The sequence below is a fragment of the Bombina bombina genome, chromosome 7 (assembly GCF_027579735.1).
Source record: "Bombina bombina isolate aBomBom1 chromosome 7, aBomBom1.pri, whole genome shotgun sequence".
Taxonomy (NCBI): domain Eukaryota; kingdom Metazoa; phylum Chordata; class Amphibia; order Anura; family Bombinatoridae; genus Bombina; species Bombina bombina.
Window position 1 is genome coordinate 453245692 of NC_069505.1, and position 18193 is coordinate 453263884.

At 41.5% G+C, this 18193-nt stretch overlaps 1 protein-coding gene across 1 annotated transcript in view; it reads right to left on the reverse strand.

The window, feature by feature from the left end:
* Positions 1–269: 269 nt before the first annotated feature.
* Positions 270–18193, reverse strand: part of LOC128666700 (zinc finger protein 250-like) — a 174206-nt gene continuing 156282 nt past the window's right edge. The window contains exon 14 of the mRNA XM_053721439.1: positions 270–1714. Within this exon, the coding sequence (XP_053577414.1) occupies positions 426–1714 (1289 nt within the window). The 3' untranslated portion in view covers positions 270–425. The remainder of the gene's footprint in view (positions 1715–18193) is intronic.

Consider the following 18193-nt stretch of genomic DNA (forward strand, 5'->3'; position numbering starts at 1 on the left):
ATAGAGATAAGATAAGAATGGCTGATCTTTCTGCAAGCTTAGTCTATTTTGCTAGGTTGTGGTTTCAAAGAGCAAATTCAGATATTTCATTTACAAAAAGCAATTTCTAATACATTTTATACCCTTCAGCTGGTATAAGTCATTGTGAACACATTAAGGGGAAGCCAGGTTTACAGTGCACTGTCCCTTTAAGGATACATACAATATTTTTGGTAAACTCCTTAAATTAACCCTCATGCTAGTAGAATTCATCAGAAAAAATCACTGAGTTGAGGTGTGTTGTATTTATGATACTACAGGGATATGTATAGTATTAGTTATCTACCACATGCAAAAAACAAACAAAAAAACTTGTGGAGCATTTATAAAACCTGCTTCTGTTTCCATCAGACAAGGAGGAGACATTAGCATTTGCTAAAGTGGGATTAACCACTACTATTAGAGTTCTCTCTTGTATGAATTTTCTGATGTCTCATAAGTACCCATTTATGAGTAAAACATCTCCCACATTCAGAACATGAAAAGGCTTTCTCTCCTGTATGAATTTTCTGATGAGCAAGAAGATTTGCTTTCTGGTTAAAACATTTCCCACAAACAAAACATGAAAATGCTTTCTCTCCAGTATGAATTTTCTGATGTGTAGTAAGTCTTGATTTCAATGTAAAACATTTCCCACAGTCAGTACACAAAAATACTTTTTCTCCTGTATGAAGTTTTTGATGATTTTCAAGATCTGGTTTCAAGGAAAAACAGTCCCCACATTCAGAACAAAAAAATGATTTCTCACGTATATGTATTTTCTGATGAGCAATAAGATTTGATTTCTGGTTAAAACATTTCTCACATTCATTACATGGAAATCCTTTCTCTCCAGTATGAATCTTCTGATGCCTAATAAGATGTGATTTCTGTTTAAAACATTTCCCACAAATAGGACAGGAACAGGATTTCTCACGTTTATGTATTTTCTGATGAGCAATCAGTTTTGATTTCTGATTAAAACATGCCCCACATTCAGAACATGAAACGTCTTCTTCTGTATGAGTTTGCTGATGTCTAAAAAGACATGACTTTAATTTAAAACTTTTCCCACATTCCGAACATGAAAAATCTCTCTCACCTGTATGAGTTTTCAAATGGTCATTCAGAAGTGATTCCTCGATAAAACATTTCCCACATACAGAACATGAAAATGCTTTCTCTGCAGTATGAATTTTCAGATGGTCAATAAGAACTGATTTTTGGGTAAAACATTTTCCACATATAGAACAGGGAAATGATTTCTCATGTTTATATATTTTTTGATGAGCAACAAGATGTGTTTTCTGGTTAAAGCATTTCCCACATTCAGAACATGAAAATGCTTTCTTTCCTGTATGAATGTTCTGATGTCTTATTAGATTTGATTTTTGGGTAAAACATTTCCCACAGTCAGAACATGAAAATGCTTTCTCTCCTGTATGAATTTTCAGATGGTCAAGAAGATTTGGTTTCTGAGTAAAACTTTGTTCACATACAAAACATGAAAATGCTTTCTCTCCTGTATGAGTTTTCTGATGAGTAATAAGATGGGATTTGTGGGTAAAACATTTCCCACATACAAAACACGAAAATGGTTTATTCACCATATGGCTTTGTGGATCTTTAAAGAAACCAAGAGAGTCATCAGCGCTCCATCCTTGACAAGAACTATATGAGCTCATCGACTGATCCGCTGAAAATAAACACAATGAGAGTATATTAAGTTATGTTAAAATTATCTTTAAGAGAAATATCACATTGATGCTTTTAATTTAGATAGGTAGGTTAAACAAAATTTAAGAATCTGTTTATTTCAATACAGGTTGAACCTCAATACTAAAAACATAATTTATGCTTACTTGATAAATTAATTTCTTTAACGGTGATGAGAGTCCACAATCCATTACTCCTGAGAATTACTCTTCCCTGCACTAGGAGGAGGCCAAGATTCCCAAACCTCAAGAGCTCTATAAAACCCCTTTCACCCTACTGGAAACTAGTTTGACGCATAGCCAAGCCAATAAGGCAGGAGAAGAAACTAGAGCAAAAAAAAAGGAATAGAGAAAAAAGATGTGCACAAAAATAAACCAACATCAAAATATCAGGGTGGAGTCTTGTGGACTCTCACCACAATGAAAGAAAGAAATTTATCAGGTAAGCATAAATTATGTTTTCTTTCATACAAGTGGTGAGAGTCCACGGCCCATTACTCCAAAATAGACCTGCCTAAAGGACTTTACTACGAAAGGCAGCACCAGAAAAAGCAAAATCACCAAAAATTGAAAAAAAAATTGAAAAAGAATGCAAAAAAGACAAAGAAGCTGCCTTGCAAATCTGGTCAACAGAAGCCCCATTCTTAAAAAACAAACAAAAAGGGGCAGCTGATCTGGAAGAATGAGTCGTAACCAGTTTAAGAGTAGGCATCCCACCTCCAAGTAAACCTTATAGATCAAAAGATACAATCAAGAGGTAAAAGAAACAACAGTATCGTTATGCCTATTCCTGAAACCAGAAAATAAAATAAAGAAACTAGAAGTTAGATAAAGGGGAATCAGTTGATGTGATATACTTAGATTTTGCAAAGGCATTTGATACAATTAAGGGACTGGGAATAGATGAAAATGTTAGCTTATGGATAAATAACTGGATAAAAGATAGGGAGCAACGAGTAGTAGTGAATGGATCATACTCAGACTGGACAAAGGTAATCAGTGGAGTCCCCCAGGGATCAGTACTGGGCCCTGTTCTATTTAATATTTTTATAAATGACTTGGAGCAAGGATTAAATAGCGACATCTCTATTTTTGCAGATGATACTAAGTTAAGTAAGGTCAGAGCAGGATGAACTTTCATTACAAGGGGATCTTCAAAAATTAGAATCAGGTAAATGAAAATGAGATTTAATACGGAAAAATGCAAGGTTCTACATTTTGGGAGTAAAAATAAGCAGGCAATGAATTATTTAAATGTGCAAGACTTAGCCAAACAGAGGAGGAAAGGGATTTGGGAGTAGTAATAGATAACAAGCTAAAGATGGGTGTACAATGCAGGACAGCGGCTTCTAAGGCTAATAAGATACTAGCATGTATTAAAAGAGGCATTGATTCATAGGAGGAAAGCATAATTCTGTCACTATATAGATCTCTGGTAAGACCTCACCTTGAGTATGGAGTGCAGTTCTGGGGACCAATCTAAAAAAAAAGACATTGCAGACCTTGAAAAAGTTCTGAGAAGGGCCACAAAGCTATTGAGGGGAATGGAGAATTTAAGCTATGAGAAGAGGATAGCTAAACTGGGTCTGTGTTCTCTAGATAAAAGGTGCTTGAGAGGCGACATGATTACTTCATATAAATATATTCAAGGTCCATATACAGAGATGGCAGAAGCTCTGTTTATTCCAAGAAAATTGTTTGTGATTAGAGGTCACAATTTAAGGCTGGAGGAAAGGAGATTTAATCTCCTGCAATGGAAATGCTTTTTTCACTGTTAGAGCAATAAAATTGTGGTACCCATTACCAAAGGAGGTAGTGAATGCCTATACGTTAGATACATTTAAAAATGGTTTGGATACATTTCTGGCTAGAAACAGAATTCATGGATATGATTTTTTTGTGTTAAATGGGTCACCTTTTAATGGGATTAATTTAAGCTCAACTGGAGCTTTTTTGTAAGTATATTAGATTTCTATAGGTTGAACTCGATGGACTTCAGTCTTTTTTTCAACCTCATCTACTATATTACTATGTATGTCTGCAATCCTTAGAAGCAACTACATAATTATTCAAAGCTCCAACAACATCCCAGTTATGAAGAAGCCTCACTGAAGAAATCTTAGGACTATGACACAAAGAAGGGACAAAAAAAAATCATGATTTATATAATCCAAGGACACAACCATAGGTAAAAAAAAATAAAAAAATGTGATTCTCAAAATTGCCTTGTTCTGATGAAAAAAAATATGAGAAGGAGAAACACATGAAAGAGCAGACAACTCAAATACTCTTCTAGTGGAAGTAATAGCCAAAAGAAGCAAAACCTTCCAAGAAATAAGTTAAATATAATGCATAGGCTGAAACGGAGGAGCCTGCAAAACCGTCAATATCAAATTTAAATTCCAAGGAAGAGAAACCAGTTAATTACAGGCTTAATACTAGCCAAAGCTTGAACAAAACCAAGAATGCCAGTGGAACAAAAATTCCATACTGAAAAAAAAAGAATACCAAGAAAAAAAAAACATACACAAAGAAATAAAGACCCTCCGGACCTTATGATTAATCTTCCTAGTCACAGGCTTGAAGACCTGTATGAAAGTCTCCAAAAAACATAAGAAAAAACTCTCTGTCTAAGAACTAAATGTACAATAGCCATGCCATCAAGCTTAGAGATCCTGATGAAAAAACGGACCTTAAGACAGAAGGTCTTGATGCAAAGGAAGAGAACATGGTGGGAATTTGGATATCTGAACTATGTCTGCATACCAAATTCTGTAAGGCCAAACTGGAGCAATCAGAATTACAGATTGTTCTTCTTGCCTGATCGTGGCAATCACTCTGGCAAGAAGAACCAGAAAGGGAAAAACATAGGCCAGTCAAAACGACCATGGAGCTACCAAAGCACCCATAAACTCCCATGAGAATCCCTAGACCTCACATAGTACCTGAAAAGTTTGTTGTTTAACCAAGAGGCCATCAGATCTATCTTTAGAAGACCCCAAAGATCAACTTTTTGATAGAAAACATTACGATGGAGAGACCACTCTCCTTGATGCAAAGACTGACAACTGAGAAAATGAACTTCCCAGATGTTCACTCCTGGAATATGAACTGCAGAAATCAGAAGAAAAGCGTCCTTACTTCTAGACACAGTAGAGATAATAGAGTCCATCCAGAACAAACAACATCTTTCCCTAAAAAAATAGAGAGATAAAAGCCTGGATTTAAAAACAAAAAACATATCAGCATACCAAGACTTTAACCATAAAACCCTACTGAAAAGTACTGCCAAAGACATGCTTAGAATTCATCTAAATAATGTAAAAAAAAAAAAAAGTATCATAAATGAAAGCATTAGCGTACTAAAGCGATTCCAAAAGATCAAAAAAAGCTTTACTAACAGGATCAACAGAAAACTGCTCAGAAAGACTATTAACGAAACGGAAGAAGCAGCAGTCAGACCAGCAAAAGAAACTGCTGGTCTAAAAAGAAAACCCTCCTAAGGAAGAAATCTAACGTCCTAACTAAAGGGTCTTAAAAGAAAAGGCTAACTTCCAAAGGTATAGAAGTACGCTAAGCCAAGGTAGAAATAACCCATCTACTTTAGGAACAGATTCCCAAAGTTCAATATTAAAAACAGTTAAAGGATACATATTCCAAGACCTAGCAGAAAGAATAAAAAGGGATGGTTTAGACTATTCCCGAGATACACATATATACACACATACATATAGACAGACACACACACATATACATTCTCACACACATACACACAGACATACCCACACATACATACACACACACAAAATACATATATACACACACAGACATACATACAGATACATACAGACATACACATACACACATATATACACACACAAACACACATATACACATACAGACATACATACATATACATATATACAAACACATATATACACACAGACATACATACAGATACATACAGACATACATACACATACACACACAGACATACAGAGATACATACATACACACAGATACATACATATACACACACACAGATACATACACAGATACATACATACACACACACACAGAGATACATACATACATACATACACACACACACACACACACACACACACACACACACACACACACACACACACACATATATACACAGATACATACACAGATAAATACACACACATAGATACATACATACACAAACACAAAGACACACACACACAGATACATACACACACACTGATACATATATACATACATATATATACACACACAGATACATATATACACATACATACATACACACACACATTATATATATATATATATATATATATATATATATATATATATATATATACACACACACATTAAAGAACAGAAAAAAAATCTGTCTGCTAAGTAATTTGGTTGGCTCCTAGAATAAATTTGTTAAGCCCTGACGACTTACCTTTTCTGCAATGTGCGGTTACCCTGTACCGCACTGGAGTTCAGGAAGGGGGAGGAAATTGAAAAGAGAGGAACGTAGTAAATATTTACATTGAGATAGAACGGAACGGTAACACATGCAGGCAGAAATTAAAAGTGCAGGCAAAAATTATTTTCTGCAGAAACTGTAAATTTTCTGAGATGAGATCGCACATTGCAGTATGTTCTGCCTTGGGGTAGACATATACACACATATAAACACATAAATACATATGAATACATATATAGACATATATATAAGTGCATTGGAGCCCTTTGCAGTTAAGTAGCTGAAAACATGAAAAAAAAATTATGCTTACCTGATAATTTTCTTTTCTTCAGATAGAAAGAGTCCACAGCTGCATTCATTACTTTTGGGAATTCAGAACCTGGCCACCAGGAGGAGGCAAAGACAACCCAGTCAAAGGCTTAAATACTCCTCCAACTTCCCTCATCCCCCCACTAGAAGAAATATCAGGGTGAAAAGGTGCCAGAAAGGGAACAACAGCCAAAAACTCCCAAAGGGATAAGGCAAGGAAGAACCACAGTGGTTCTTAAAAGGTTACAACAAAATCCATAAAAGGAAAAACCCTAAGATCGAGCCAAGCTCACAGAGACCCAAAAGGGTACTGACAAACAAGGGGAGGCAACGCCCAGACCAAACAGAAACCACAAGGATAAGGACCGAGCATCAGAACAGAGAAGAAACTTCTCTCAACATTGTGCGACTGCACCTAAAAAGACCACTGAAGACGGAGTCCTCAAATCGTCAGAAACTCCGAATACTGAAGTATGCAGAAGCAATACGTGTAGCAACCCAGAAGAGGTAAACACCTGAGCCAAGAACACGCTGCCATCATCATGATGACACAGAAAGAAAATACTTGCCGAGAAGTAAAGAGCGGCAGAACAAGATATCAGATTGCTAAACCTCCAAAACAGAGGGCACACTCTATGCAATCCAAAGCCACCAAACCTACTCACAGATCCCAAAAAGGGAGAAGCACCGAACCTCAGAGGCCCACTTGCACCTCCAAGACCCGAGGAGGAACAACAGATCTCAGATTCTGCTCCCAGCCGGACCAGTCCAAGCAACAGAAGATCCGAAAAAGCAGGGGAACAGAAAGAACCCCAACACCAGCCCCCCCAAAAAAGGTGAAATAATGCACTCAACCATTCCAACAGAGCTTGGATGCCAACCTGAAAAACTCCTTAGAGACAGTCGAACAAGGCTGTAGACCCAATGAGATTTAACAAACCAACGTACAACTCAATGCGGATCCAGCAGCTCCCCAGATGGACCAGAATAACTCGGAGAGCAGACCGTTCTCCGAACAAGATAAAAACATCTGTTCCAACTTCCTGTACACAGGAGAGGCCCATAAAATAGGAACCACGCCTCCGTAAGGAGGAAACTAGCCCCCCGAAAAGGAAAGCACCGATAAGGATAGAGCGCCTGCCCACAAGACATGAAGCCATAGGCTGAACCAATAAAAAAATCAAGCCTACGTCACAGGTGAACATGGAAGAACCCCTTAAGAGACAGCCCAGCTAACCATCAGGTTACCTCAGCTGGTTGCCCCAAGGGAAACTGTATCGTTCAAGCACAAGGCAAGCTCCAAGGAGCATTGGCGCTCAGAAAACCTGGTCAAGTTGTAAACAGATCAACCAGCCAGACCCAAGGTCATAGCCCCAAGTTCCCTGAAACTGAAGCATCCCGAACCAGCCCTGGGATCATAAGAATCCGGTAACATCCCACAGCGGGATCCACTAAGTGAAAACACTGAGCTAAACACTCAATCAACCGGAAGAGGCCCGAGCCCCACAAATGTTTAAAACAAACATTATCCCGGGACCTAAGTACCCCGTCTGATATAAAATACAGACCCACAGGGGAATATCCAAGATAACCCGGAAACAAGAGCAAGATTCCCTTGCAAGTCCCGACCCAAAGGGAAGAGACCACCCCTTGCAGGAGTCCAATACTCCAAAGGAGCTAAGGCATCACAAGGTCATACAAGACTCTAGAGCCTAACAGGCGTCCAAACAACACCCTGACTTTCAAAAACAAGGGGATACCTCGAGGACAAAGTCACCCGAACAGAGCAACGGCTAGTCTCCACGTCACCTCAGATACCAATCAGAGGGCAAACCCAAGGAAAAAGATGCAGAGCATCCTTAACTCCGGGAAAGAACCCCTAAATGGAGTCCAGAGAGACCACACTGCCCAATGTCCCTAAAAGGGAACAACCACCTACCGAAGGGAAGACCAGGTCCCCATAAGGTGACCTAACCCACAAGGAGAAAACAGACAAAGTCCAAAAAGGTCTCAAGAAGTAAGAGAACCACTAAAGGAACAAGTCCCAAAAGGACAATTCCCAGAGCCTCTGAAAGGCCAAACCCGCTCAGACCGGCGGACAGGAGGCGCTAAATCCTCCAACTTTCCAGCCACGTGGTGAAGGAAAAACTCTAGGTCCCCAAGATTATCGGAAGCAACAGAGAGTGGCACAGTGGAACTCCACTGACCCAGTCAACCAGATTGAAGGCGAATAAGGACTGAAACAATTCTTCCTGCCTCACGGACCTACAAATCCTCTTCAGAATGCTTAGCTGAAACTTGTAAAATAAAAAGAAACAAGAAAACACAAATAATAATGTGAGCACTCAGCGTCACAACCGGACCAGCCAGGTAGAACAGGCGCCACGTGTCTGAACAGGCCACGAGACAGAAGATCAGAACCCAAGCAGGACCAGCCTGCAACCAGAGTCCTAACTGTCAAACTGCCCAAATTCGCCCTCAGATAGGGAGAAAGGAAAACAGACAACATAGGACTAAACATGTCCCGTAACGAACATCCGCAGAAGTAACAGCGAGTATCGATCCCAGAAAAAGTCCCCTAAGGAAACAGAATCAGAATATAAATATCATCCTAACCGGATTAAATCAAATAGAAGGCAACCCGTAGGGTAACGCCCAAAAAGAAACAGACATACCCGCAGGACCAACCCAACGGGACCCTGTTCTTTCAAAAAACTGGGAAGGATCTCAATAAACAAGACTTTCAGGAGATTACATCATCCCCTCATTTCTAATGAGGTGAGCTATTCGAAGTAGAAGACTGAGGAGTTTTGTATCCATTAAGGATAGGGTCCCCTAACAACGTGTCTGAGTAAAACACAAAGGCGTGCCAGTCTGTAACGAAAAGCACAACACTCAGGGACAGCTACACCCGCAGGGAACTGTACAGGCCCTCCAATGGCCGGGGGACCTGGGATAATAGGGCACGAGCACAAGCGCAAATAAACATCTGGACTTTGTAGACAAGCAATCGCCAAAAGTATGTGAAAGCGAAAACGTGCTGCAACCTCCGGGGGGAACAAGCCACCCACCAAGTGTAGTGTTGTGCTTACTTCCTGTTTGGTCAAAAGGCACATTGAGGCTTCCATACAAAGATGATGTCATCAAGTGGGCTGTGCTTAGAATCAGTACAGTTCAGAGAAGCCATCTTGTGACAGTTTGTGATGCAGTTATAAAGTACCAGGATTGAATCTGAGCTCTGACAATTGCTGATACTAATAAATGTAATGTCAGCTACAGATCACTGCAGAGGATACAGCATCAGCCAGTCAGGAAGAGTAAGAACTGTCAGTTACACATTATAAGTTATATTGCAGTTATACAGTTATAAGTTACCCTGGATTACTATACTGCTGCATACACAGTGTACAGGACTGCTAATATAAGGAGTGCAGCAGCCATTCATTATAAAGGACTATATATGTGTATCTATCCATATTACTGTGTGCAAATCTACAGGAGCACCTTGCTATGTCATGCAGTAAATAAAGTGCCAGTTTACATTTAGAAGTTGCAAGTGCATCATTCATATAAAGAGTTAATGTTTGCTATGTAAGGACATTACATCTGGCGACGAGTATACTACCACAAACTCACGCTATAATGGCTGTATTTGGAGCATTAAAAGAATTTGACCCTGAAACAGATAACTGGGTTTCCTGGACTGAAAGGCTACAGCAGTATTTACTTGCCAATGACATTGGAGATACTAAGTCTGTTGCTGTCTGTCTGACAACTATTGGTGCTAAAACATATGAGATTCTAAAAGATCTGCTACACCCAGCAAAGCCAGCCACCAAGTCTTTGTCTGAAATAATACAGATCTTAACACAACATTTCCAACCACGGCCATTAGAGATTGCTGAGCGGTTCAAGTTTTATAGCAGGCGCCAAGGGGTACAAGAGACTGTATCTACATTTGCAATCAGTTTAAAGAAATTGGCCAGCACCTGTGCTTTTGGGGAGTATCTGAATATTGCCCTTAGAGATCAGTTTGTTATGGGTATCAGTACAGAATCTATTCAAAGGCGACTTTTGACAGAGGAGAGCCTGACCTTCCATAAAGCACTAGAGATTGCTTCTGTTTTGGAACAGGCCACACGAGACACTAGTTTACTGCAGACGCATTCTCACACTAAGGAAGAACAGGTATTTTTCTCTTATGTGAAGCAACAGACTAAACCAGCCAGTAAATATTCAGCAAAAGCAGCATCGCCTATTAACTGTTACAGATGTGGAGCACAGAATCATGTAGCTTCTGAATGCAGATTTAAAAATGCTCGTTGTCATGGCTGTGGTAAAATAGGACACTTAAAGAAGGCTTGCAGAGGATCTCAGCAGAGTGTCTCAAGCAAAACTCATAAGAAGGGAAATTACCACATGGCTTATAAGGGAGCCACATCAGACTCAGAAGAGGAAATGACTGTTCAGAGTTTGACTGTATACACCATGACAGCAGGGTCTGAGCCTTTGACCGTTCATGTTAATATTGAAGGAAAAGATTTGACCATGGACTTAGATACTGGGGCTGCAGTTTCAGTTATGACAATTAAAGATTGGAAACAGCTGAAAATTCCAGTATTGCTGCAGCCCACTACCTTGAAGCTACATACTCCAGAGAAGTTTTGACGCCACTGGGGTGTGCATCTGTATCTGTGTGTACAAACAGTAAAACTGCCAATCTTACACTATATATACTAAAATCAGGTGGCCCACCTCTTTATGGAAGGGACTGGATACGGGCCCTTGGCATGCCTGAGAGCCTCAAAAACAGTGAAGTTCATCATATTGGAGTTGATCGTGCCCAGTGGATTCAGAACATTAAGACCAAATATGCCCCGGTGTTTGAAAGTGTTCTGGGAAAAGTTAAGAACAAAAGGGTACGGTTACAGTTAAAACCTGGAGCAAGGCCAAAGTTTTTCAAAGCACGAACTGTGCCATTCGCTTTAAGGGCAGGAGTTGATGCTGAACTGAGGAGGTTAGAAGAGTTAAAGATTATAACCCCAGTGCATCGTAGTGAGTGGGCTTCTCCTATTGTACCGGTAAGAAAGAAAGATGGACAGATCCGAATATGTGGAGACTTTAGGATGGTGTTGAATGAACAGTTAGCAGTGGATAAGTATCCATTACCCAGAACAGAAGAGATTTTTGCTAACTTAGCTGGGGGACAACATTTCACAAAGATTGATTTAAAAAATGCTTACCTTCAACTTGAAGTACATCCAGATTCCCGCAGGTTACTCACCATCAATACTCACCATGGGTTATTTCAATATAATCGTATGGTCTTTGGCATTGCTCCTGCACCAGCCATCTGGCAACGCACCATGGAAGAACTGTTAAATGGACTACCCTATGTTCAATGCCTTTTAGATGACATGTTAATCACGGGCAGGACGGAGGAAGAACATCGACACAATGTAGAGAGGGTACTGCAGCGGCTAATGACCTACGGGTTGAAGGTCAACTTGGAGAAGTGTGCTTTCATGCGTGACAAATTAGAATTTTGTGGCCATGTTATAGATTGTCATGGTCTGCACACTGCTGATGACAAAGTCAAGGCCTTGCAAGAAGCTCCTATACCACAGAATGCATCACAACTACGATCATACCTTGGTCTCCTTAACTATTACCACCGTTTTCTTCCCCAGCTAGCCCATACGTTACACCCACTACATCAGCTTCTTGAGACAAATCGATCCTGGTTGTGGAGCAGTGAATGCAATAAAGCCTTCCAGGAATCCAAGAACCTACTCCTGTGTTCCCGCATGTTAATGCACTATGATCTTCAGAAACCACTCATGATAGCATGTGATGCTTCGCCTTATGGTTTAGGGGCTGTATTGTCACACACAATGCCAGATGGGACAGACCGACCGGTAGCCTTTGCTTCCCGTTCTCCAACGACGGCAGAGAAGAACTATTCCCAATTAGACAAGGAAGCATTGGCCATTGTATGGGCTGTTAAGAAGTTCCATAACTATATTTATGGTAGGCAATTTACTCTTTTAACTGACCATAAGCCACTGCTGACCATCTTTAATCCAAGGAAAGGAATTTCAACCACTACAGCGGCTAGATTGCAAAGGTATGCTCTAACTTTGGGAGCATATCATTACTGCATCAAATACCGGGCCAATGATTCCCATGGCAATGCTGATGCCATGTCCAGGCTTCCACTAATGAATTCCTTACCAGTTGTTCAAGAAAGCCTTCCAAGTGTGTGTTTTACGGGTATAGTACATGCCAAACAAATTGCAAAGGAGACAGCTTGTGATACTGAATTACAACTTCTGGCAAAGTATTTGACAGATGGCTGGCCAAGAACTGGCTGTGATGTGCAGCGAGCATACATACTACGAGCGAAAGAACTCACACTCAGAAATGGATGTATTTTATGGGGTGAGAGAGTTCTGGTTCCTAATGGGCTACGACAAGCTACGTTAAAACTCCTTCATGAAGGACACCCAGGCCTTGTCAGAATGAAACAGAAGGCTAGGGGTCATGTTTGGTGGCCGGGCATTGATAAGGACATTGGGAACTTGTTATGGCATGCAAAGGGTGTGTTCAAGCTCAAGGACAGCTTCCACGAGGAGCTGTACAACCATGGGACTGGCCTACTACTCCTTGGGAGAGACTACATTTGGACTTTGCCGGTCCTATTGATGGAATCTCATACTTAATCATAATTGATGCACACTCTAAGTGGCCAGAAGTAATTCCAATGACAAGGACTACAACTACTGAAGTCATATCAGCATTAGAAAGACTCTTTTCAGTATTTGGGTTGCCAAGAAAACTGGTCACAGACAATGGTCCCCAGTTTGTGTCACAAGACTTCCAGAATTTTTTACATACGAATGGAATTCACCATCATCGGACGGCACCATATCACCCAGCCACCAACGGGCAAGCAGAGAGATTTGTCCAAACCTTTAAAAGGGCACTGAAAGCACTAAAAGCAGAGAAGCAGGTTAATACTAAAAACATTTTAAAATTTTTGCAACAATATAGGGTTACTCAACACCCCACCACGGGAGTTGCCCCAGCTCAACTATTGTTTGGCAGGAAGATCCGTACAAAGCTGGATTTAATCACACCAGATGTAGCAGAAACAGTCCGCATCATGCAAGATAAAATGAGAGTGGGAAAACCTTCACGGACCTATACAGAAGGAGACTTGGTTTGGTATAGGGTGTACCATACAGAGGAAAAATGGGCACCAGGTGTTGTTGCCCAGGTTGAGGGCCCAAAGATGTATGTTATAACCACTCCATCAGGTGTGTGTCGCCGCCATGTGAACCAACTACAACCACGGCTAGAGAGGAGAGAACAGGCTGGTGAGGACCATCACCTAAAAATGCAATCAGACAATGACTTTGATATCTGGGGTGGTGTTTGGCATGATCCAAACACAGGCTCTGACTCAACTACAGAAGATGACTCAGAAATACCAGCCTCAGTAGAAGAACCTTGTAATGATGAGTCAGGAAATTCTATCCAGGACCACAATAGTCATGCTCGTACTCCCAGGCAACGAACACCTGTTGTTCGTTGGTCTCCTGAAGTTAATCTCAGAGACACTCGCCGGAGACAACATGCAACATATCAGAGAAACTTTCGTCAACGTAAGAAACAAGAAGCAGCTTTCACGTCCACAATACAAGAGGATGCTGGAGAAGACTGATTTATCTTACGGTTGTTGTTGTGAAGTTAAGTTTATTTAAAAAAAATAAAAAAAATAAGTAGGAAAGGAGATGTAGTGTTGTGCTTACTTCCTGTTTGGTCAAAAGGCACATTGAGGCTTCCATACAAAGATGATGTCATCAAGTGGGCTGTGCTTAGAATCAGTACAGTTCAGAGAAGCCATCTTGTGACAGTTTGTGATGCAGTTATAAAGTACCAGGATTGAATCTGAGCTCTGACAATTGCTGATACTAATAAATGTAATGTCAGCTACAGATCACTGCAGAGGATACAGCATCAGCCAGTCAGGAAGAGTAAGAACTGTCAGTTACACATTATAAGTTATATTGCAGTTATACAGTTATAAATTACCCTGGATTACTATACTGCTGCATACACAGTGTACAGGACTGCTAATATAAGGAGTGCAGCAGCCATTCATTATAAAGGACTATATATGTGTATCTATCCATATTACTGTGTGCAAATCTACAGGAGCACCTTGCTATGTCATGCAGTAAATAAAGTGCCAGTTTACATTTAGAAGTTGCAAGTGCATCATTCATATAAAGAGTTAATGTTTGCTATGTAAGGACATTACACCAAGGAGGGATAAACATAATCTGGGTTACCAACATGTGTAGTAGTAGGAAGCGGCAGGGAACTCGCCTCTCAGAGGACAGGACCCCCAGAGGCGGATGGCTCAGCAGTCCCTTGAGTTCCCGAGCCCGAGGAACAAGGCGCTCTAATATGGCCTATAAAACATAACTGACTGACATGTGTCAACCGGGCCAATTCGCATTCTTCACAGGACGAAGAATCTGAACCCAAAACAACCTCAAAATCAGAATCCTCCATAACTGGATAAAGAATACCAAAAGATGGACTATATAATAAAAAATCTAGACAGTACCTGACACCCACAATGGCTGGGGCACTCACCACCTCCTATGAACCAGACAACAGCGGACCAGAATTTCTCCATCGCCACACAGTCCGGAATGTGGAAATGGGAAACCAGAATGTAAACACGCCCGGTCACAAGGTGAACCGTACAGTCCCAAAAATGCGCGCCCAACCAACAGGTTGCGTCACTTCCAAAGGCCGCTATGTTCCAACAGCCATGAGCCCAGTTAACACTACACATAAGGAGATTAAATCACATAACAAACATGATTAACACCCCCTGTTCAATAATCCCCCTCAGGAGATATTAACCCTTGATTCCAAGATACTAAAGGAGTCCCACTGAGACCCTGTATTGTTAGTAAGTCCCGCAAGATAGTCACCTCACAGGAACAAATGAGTTACATTACATTCACGAAGAAGTAAAATGAAACAATCTTGGGGGGGGCGGAGTTTGGCCAGGGGGGGCGGAGTTTGGCCACGCAGGCGGATGGCTGGGTTCTAACTGAGCTCCTAATCCCAAGGGCAGATAACGCTATAAAATACGGCATAAGATGAACTTTTCTGAGCACTTCAAATATTCGTATACCCTTGTGAGTGGCCTGGCATTAAAAAACCCAACAAAGCTCCTCAATAAGTGACCTGGGAGACGGAGAGGAGAGAGACAGCGTTATAAGCGCAACAGTGGGGGCACCGGAAGCAAAGGAGGCCGAAGTAATTAGAAGCAATAAGGTACCGGGAGGCTGTTGCTTGACACAACTGGGCACTTGCTCCTGCTCATAAGAGCAACATACCTGGCGGCCCGCAACTATACAACTTACCCGAGGTGAACTGACCACTTTGGAGGTGGAGCGGCTACCCAGCCCAAGAAAGAGCACCCACGTGACTACAGAGCGATAGGACAAAAGCGCAGGAGACGGAACAGAGCAGCGCTGCAGCGGTAAGAACACAGTCAGTCTCCCACATAATAGAATACTGACAGGCTCAATACCACTGAGGGCTCCTGTTATGTTTGCACTCGCACCCCTCAGCGCCTAGTGAACTGTCAGTTTGCCTCCCGCCTGACATGGGGCGCTAACATACCGATAGACACCCGCAGTGTCATATAGCAGCAAGGCCCCAACACTTACTTTCTCCTGCGGGTTACCATACACCAATACAGTGTGCTATACTCAAGTGCCCCCTAATATTTATATACAAAAGAGGGGACGACATATACGCAGCAAAGTTTATTACCCTGACATACACTTTTCCCAAGGGGGATGCCTAATAAAAAATCGCACAAAACAGAGAAAACCACAGCTGTAAGACCGCTGAGCCGATATCTTAAGCAGCTGGATAGTACCCCTACCCTACAAACAACCAGCATGGATGCAGACCAACATCCCCAACCTAGCAGTGCACAAACAGCACGGATAGAAGAGCATACCCAGCCCCTGACTAAAAGCGATCTCCAACACTTATCATCCAAAGAGGACATACAGGGTGTCCTGCAGGAGATGCGCAGTCTCTTCGGGGACCTAAAAAAAGACATGGTTGCATTAGACCACAGGGTCACTAAGATGGAAAAGGACTATACAGCAACAGCCAAAGCAGCCCAAGATAATAGCAGAGACCTACGGCAACAACAGACCACTATGCAGCTCCTATCTGAGAAAATGGAGGACTTAGAAAATCGTTGTCGTAGAAACAACATAAGGGTCAGAGGTGTTACTGAATCTATCCATCCTCCAGCTATCGAGGGCTATCTACAGAGCCTCTTTAGAACCATTAAAGGTACACCGGATTCTCCTGATATTGTTATGGAAAGGGCCCATAGGGCCTTAAGGCCTCAGCCCCCGCCAAAAGGCCCACCCAGAGACATAATAATTAGGTTCCTTAATTTTAAGGACAAAGAAGACATCCTCAAAAGTGCCAGAGCTAAGCAGGTTATCATGCACGCCGGCGAAGAGATTCAGCTGTTTTCGGATATTTCACCAACAACGCTACAGAAGCGAAGAGAATTAGGTCATATAACCCAAACCCTCAGGGATCACAAAGTGCAGTACCGCTGGGGTTTCCCGGTCTCATTAATCGCCACGCATAACAACAGATCTGCTGTTTACAGACCTGGAGGGGACCCACAAGCTTTTTATTCAGCGCTCTCCATAAAGGGGGACAACTCAGAATCTACTATGCATCAAAGCAGGGGAACCCCACTCCAGCCTGACTGAGGAAGTGTCAGGGTTTTACCATTCTGTACCTTTAACTACTAATTACCATACTGCTATTTAAGGCTCCACCTAGTGTTGAACGTTGCTTGGTAATTTGTTCAGTCTCTCACTGTTCCTGAACGCTACACACCCAGCCATTCCCTCCTGTCTAAGTTGGGATTCCCTGCTTCGGATACTAATTTCTGTTACTCAAGATTTGCGGTATTGCAGCACCTCATCTCTGTTCCTGTCTCTCTCGCTGCTGCTCGCTTCCTGCTCACTCGCATGCTGGTCCGTTGGCGTGTGACGTCACGCCCGACTTGTCTCCAGGTGAAACCGCAGCCGCCACACACACTCACTGAATCTCTGCACTCGCTGTCTGCATTACTTCTCCGGTAACTCCGCTTTTGCTCCACGCTGAGGATACTATTTGGGAAGTTGGTTTGTATATATTACCATCAGGATTACCGGTCTGTATTACCAATATACAAATAAGGATATCTTGCCTCTCATGTCATTTGTTGCTGCTTGCCTCAAGTAATCAAGTTTACCTGCCATACTAAGCTATTAACCAGTTTATTTCATGTACTAACTGTTACATCAACCCATCCGCTTGTGATTCATTTCATAGACTTGCACAGTGACTTTTGCTATACCTAACATTATGCTTCAAGGTACTGCTCCCTTTTGCATTTAACCACTGATGTACTTTTGTGCTTAAACTGACTTTAACCCAGTAACTACTCACAACTGCAAATCTTGTATCCGGTTGTAAATGACCAATGAACCTACCTTGCACAACTCTAACTAAAGTGTGTGTGTGTGTGTGCAAGCTATGTAAA